Here is a 6,062-nt window from a genome sequence, read left to right on the forward strand (position 1 = left end):
TTATTTGTAATTATACATCTCACTGTACAGTGCGCGCTATGTTTGAAAAGCGACCTTTCTTCTACAAACTCCCCTTATCGCTCTTTTCAAGTGGCGTCGCGAAGTGCTCGGACCGTCGTGAGCACGCATCTCACGTTCTTGCCCGACACAAAACCCCCTGACATTTCTTGTATATATCTTAGTAATTTTACGATATTTTGATTTAATTTCTTGTGCCATTTCAAGATAAAACTTCAGGGAAACATGCATGTCTCAAAAAGTTGCGTTGAAATAACTCAGTTCCCCGTAATCACTAATAAATTGCAGTGTCCCCTGAGAGGGGACATCCGAGTGATATGCTAGAATTCCGATTTCCCTTGAGAGGGGACAGCGGAGTGCAAAGGGTTAAATCAAGAACTTTGTAGGTAGTTTTCTGAAAAATTTTTGCTTTGGATATGTCATTGTGGGTAAATAATTGTTGCATATGTTTGTTCTTCAGGGGCTAAGATGGATCTTGTACTCAATGCTGCAGATTATTATTTTTTTACACCATACATATATCCAACTGCATGGCCAGAAGATAACATCTTCCGACAATTTAGTACTCTCTTGATTATAACAAATCTTGGTGCTTATATCCTTTATTTCTTCTTTGCAACACTGAACTATTATTTTGTCTTTGATCATTCACTAATGAAACACCCACAATTTTTAAAGGTAAGTGATTTTTCTTACCCATCTTTTGCAGTAAAAATAACAATGTGATGTGTTTGTGAGATTTTTAGATTAAATTGACTATAACCATTACCTACAGTTTTTGAATCCAGCTGCAAATGGGTAGATACTTTTAATAGGGCAAGCCCTCTCTTCCCATGCCTAAATTTAAAGAAATATATAAATTAACTTTAAGCCTGTTATCTTACTACATACCAGATAGAGAAGAATGTCTTTACTAATGATAAATGCACACGCATGTGATTGTTTTAGTGGTTGATATTAACAAACTGAAATGTTTTAGTCTGTGTGTATTTTTCTTTGACTAGAGGATTAGAACACAGTAGTTTTAGATTTGTTTGCAGTCATTCTTCTGTTTGAGTTATTTGTATTTGTCAGTTATTCCAAGGACCAAAATAAAAGGTTTGAGGGCTAGAAGTTAATTTAAAAATACTGATTAGTATGGAAATAGAACTTTAGAATACTGTTTCGTGGGAAGAAGAAAAAATTTCAGAATTTAAAAGAATTACTGCATTTGCTCAGTACAAAAGGAGTGTTTTTCTTACATACCCATTTTTACATAAAACAGTTTTAACATAAACGGGTTGGAGGTAAACACCATCATATTAAGAGTTTCAAAGTCAAATCGAAAATAATTGCACACAAGCTTTGTTTAACATAAGATTGGGTGATTATAAGTATTGGAAATTGCATTTTCAGAATCAAGTGTCCCGAGAGATTATGCTTACTATCATGTCTTTACCATGGATAAGCATCCCCACTGTTTCACTATTCCTGCTGGAGGTGAGAGGGTACAGCAAATTATATGACAACACAGGAGAGTTTCCATATGGTAAGTAAATACATAAATGCCAGGTACAGACGAGTTTCTCTAAAGAACAAAATCTGTTTCTCTTTTCTTGTGGAAAATTGTAATTTTTTCAGTTTCGGTTTTATGCATTCATGTTATGCCACGTATGTGCACTTCATTAGTTTCAACTATTAATTTTTTTTTAAAGATTTTATTTATACATACAAGAATGAGAGTACAGGCCAGAGGTGTGGGGGGTGAGAGAATGCACCAGAGACAGAGCGGGGAACAGAACAGGCAGATCGATTGAAATATACTGCTGAGGGGAGCAACGGGCGAGTCAGGAGAGGTCTGCTGCTCCATGTGGGTAACTCCCTGGCTGGGGATTGAACTTGTGCTGCAGAGGCTGTGGATAGCTTCGTACGCTGCATCTTAACCCCTTGCACCATCAGGGAGGCCCATCTATTAATTTTAAAGTCTCTGTTAGATGTGGTCATACCTGGAGGAAGGCAGGAGTGATCAGCTAGGTTCTTGCATTTGTCTCCTTTAATCTTTATTGAATTCAAGCTTCTTTTTAAAAAATTCAAGTAATCTTGTCAATTATATAAAATCAAAATACATAGATTTAAAAAAAATCAGTTGTCTGGCTACCTAGAAACTAAATCTTTTGACACATATTTTTCCATTGTTGACACTTGTGTATTTCATTATTTAATTAAAAATGAATGTTACTATACAGGCTGATTTGGACTTTGATTTTTTTCCCTCTTAATAATGTTCACATTTTCATGTTTAAATATGAATAGGTAGAGCACATTAGTTTTAATATCTCATTGTATAGCTATCTTTAACTTATTTAAACTCTAATTTTTATACCTTTAGATGGGTCCCCTTTTTTCTATTATAATAGTTTTGCAATGACTTTTTTAAAGATTTATTTATTTATGCATATAAGAACTGGGGTACAGGCCAGAGGTGTGGGGGTATGAGGATTCACCAGAGACAGAGGGAAACAGAACAGGCAGATTGACTGAAATACACTGCTGAGGGGAGCAGCGGGCAAGAGACAGGAGAGTTCTGCTGCGCCATGTGGGTCACCTCCCTGGCCAGGGGTCAAACATGTGCTGCAGTGCTGCAGATAGCTTCATAGTACTGTGTCTGAACCCCTTGCGCCACCAGGGAGGCCCCTGCAGTGACTAAATTTTTATGAAATTCTGAGAATATTTCCTCAAGCGGCATTCTACTATCTAGTGTTAGAAAGTAAGATTAATAGTTAACACTTATTGATTGTTAATATGTACCAGCTGTAATTCTAAGCTTTTCACTTGTAGCAATTCATTTTATTCTAGTTCAATTTTAAGAGGTAGGTACTATCATACCCCTTTTATGACTGAGTAATTTAAGTGTACAAAGAGTTTTAGTAACATGCCAGGTCATTCAACAAGTAAGTGGAGAATCTGGGACTAGCACCCAGGTTTACTAGCACCAATCCCCCTGCTCTCTAGGAAAGAAAGTAGCTATTTAAAGGAGAGAACAAAAATTAAGCACTAGGGGGATGAGTTGGCTAGCCTTGAAAAAAGGGAATAGAATTATGAGTTAAAGGGTGAGAGGGCATTTATTAGTAAAGGTGCAGAGGTAAGACTTTCAAGATATTGGGAGGCTAATATAATGTTAAATGTCAAAAATATCTCAATGAAAGAACAAAGGAAAAAAAGATGTTGGAAGAACATTGAGTCATCCAGCCTGGTTACCAGGAATAGATGAGGTTAGAAAGTGTTGGCTGTGGAGTAAATGCTAGGCTTAAGATACTTAGTGGCAAAAAAGTTTCTAAGTAGGAAGATAGTGTGTAAAGGTAGTGTGTAAGTCTTTGCTTTTGAGAAGATTAATATGAAGGAGAATAATTAAATAGCATTATTCTCATATTTGAGCAGTAAAGATACCTTAGGAATATCCTTTATCTGTCTCAAACATCTTGATAGGGTTTTGGTTTTTTTTTGCTTTTTTATATTCATGTTTACAGCTGAAAAAATTAGCAGCACTTTTTCTGTCTGTCTTTCTATATCACCAATGTTTTTTATTGTTCTCAGTCTTATATCTAAGCCTTTAACCTATTTTTAGTTCATTTTGTATATGGAATAAGAGTGATCCAGCTTTACTTTTTACATGTGCCCATCCAGTTTCCCCAGCACCATTAGTTAAAAGAGACTCTCCTTACTCCATTTTGTAGTTGTGGCTCCTTTGTATTGATATATGCATGATTTATTTCTGGGCTTTTGCTTCTACTTCATTGATCTTCGTGTCTGTTTTTATTCCAGTGCCATATTATTTTAATGACTGTGGCTTTATAATATAGTTTAAAATCAGGCAACATAAAACTTTCACTTTGGGCCTCCTGGGTTGTGCAGCGGGATGAACACAGTGCTGTGAAGCTGTCCGCAGCCTCTGCACCACTAGTACATGGCAGTGTTTTTGGTCCATCTGCCTGTTCTGCTCCATACTCTGCCTCTGGTGAATCCTTTCACCCTCCCACGCCTCTGGCCTGTACCCCAGTTCTTGTATAAATAAATAATCTTTAAATAAAATAAAACCTTCATTTTTCTTCTTTTTTTATTTTCTCAGAGTTGCTTTTGGGTCTTTTATAGTTACATATAAATTTTAGTATTTTTTGTTCTATTTCCTTGAAGAATATTGTTGAGATTTTAATGAGGATTATATTAAATATCACTTTTGGTAATTTAATCACTTTAACTATATTAATTCTTCCTATATATAAACATGGAATACCTTTCTACCTCTTGTTCTAACTGAGAAATGCTTTAGGTGGGACATTTTAACTTTATGAGAGGAAAATGATGAAATGAGAAAATTACAGAAAGTTAGGGGAAATTAATATATAGTTTATTGAATTAGCCAAAACAGATAGTTTATAGTGTTTGAATCTTAGATCATACTTTGCATTTAAATAGCTGTGTAAAATATAAACTGATCTGAAGCTGAATCTTGGTTTTGCTATACCCTATTGTCTCTTCTAGGCTGGATTCAACTCGTTATTAGTGTGTTTTCCTTCCTCTTTTTCACTGATATGCTGATCTACTGGATTCACAGAGGCCTTCATCATAGACTTGTGTATAAGGTAGAGTCTGTTATAGCTGAAAAAAAAATATTATACATCTCAGCTGCATATGATTTTAAATTCTGTTCTCTATTTCCAATAACTTCTGTCAGCTTAGTAAATAACTAAATGGCCTTAGTCATGACAGGTTCCAAGTACATTTTGTTTATAATCATTTTTTATGGGTCAGTGAGGGCTGTGTTAATATGTAATTATTTGGAGGCAAAGTAGGAAGACACCGCCAAAATGATTTTGCTAATATCAAAGGAATGCTATAGTTAGGTTGTTTCCACAATATGAGTATGACAAGCTGAATTGATGCTGCACTGGGGTAAATTTTATGGTGCTAATGGTATCCTTTTCTTCTGTAGCACATACATAAACCTCATCATATCTGGAAGGTTCCTACTCCATTTGCAAGTCATGCTTTTCACCCTGTGGATGGCTTTCTTCAGAGTCTGCCTTATCATATATACCCTTTTGTCTTTCCATTACACAAGCTGGTTTATTTAGGTTTGTATATCTTGGTCAATGTCTGGACAATTTCCATTCATGATGGTGATTTTCGTGTACCTCATATCTTAAGGCCATTTATTAATGGCGCAGCTCATCATACAGACCATCACCTCTACTTTGACTACAACTATGGACAGTATTTTACATTGTGGGATAGAATTGGAGGCTCATTCAAAAATCCTTCCTCCTTTGAAGGCAAGGGACCACATACATATATGAAGAATATAATAGAAGAAAATCACAACAGCCATGCAAGGAATGGTTGTGAAAATGAAAAATTATTCAATGGAGAGCTTACAAAGACTGAGTAGATTATTGCTCATTTATTAAATATTTTTAATAAGGAAAATAATCTCCATACAGCCAAGAGACATAGCAAGTAAATGGCACCATATGAAAATCAGCACTGAGGGTACCGATGAGGAATGATCATAATGGTAACGATAGCTCAAGAGGAAATCAGTCTCATGCATTAAAACTCTAGGTATTGATCTAAGAGATGACTGTGTCTTTCTAGCCATCAAATCTGTAATTTACATAGCCTCAACAATTTTTTAAAAGATGGAGAGAAAATAAATTATTGAGAGGACTAGGTTATGTCCTTTGCCTTAATCCAGCCACATTCATTAAGAAAAACTCACTGAACTCCAAGGCTAAGCACTATAATAAAGAAATACTAATAAAGTATAAATATAAAGATGGTTCCTTGTTTCAGGAATTAAGTCTTCAGTGTTGGTAGAGTAATGACTACTTGTAATACTTGGTTCAAGTGAAAACATCAATGTGAACACCAATTCTGAAATAATATATTAGTGGCTATGTAAATGACTTACTTCATAGCAGGTGTAATAAGATTGTCATCTTCCTACACATAGGAAGCTTAATCTCTGGGGATATTGTCAAATGTTACATTTTACTGATGAATGAATA

The 6,062-nt window shown here is 35.2% G+C and overlaps 1 protein-coding gene across 1 annotated transcript; it reads left to right on the forward strand.

The window, feature by feature from the left end:
* Positions 1 to 486: 486 nt before the first annotated feature.
* On the forward strand, positions 487 to 5,772 carry SC5D (sterol-C5-desaturase; the record flags this gene model as incomplete). The annotated part of the gene is made up of 4 exons (XM_084249561.1): positions 487 to 696; positions 1,414 to 1,546; positions 4,537 to 4,637; positions 4,988 to 5,772. 4 exons carry the CDS (start codon positions 487 to 489, stop codon positions 5,441 to 5,443), a joined length of 900 nt encoding a protein of 299 aa, XP_084105687.1. The 3' UTR covers positions 5,444 to 5,772.
* Positions 5,773 to 6,062: the final 290 nt, after the last annotated feature.

Source organism: Talpa europaea (assembly GCF_964194135.1).
Source record: "Talpa europaea genome assembly, chromosome: 12".
Taxonomy (NCBI): domain Eukaryota; kingdom Metazoa; phylum Chordata; class Mammalia; order Eulipotyphla; family Talpidae; genus Talpa; species Talpa europaea.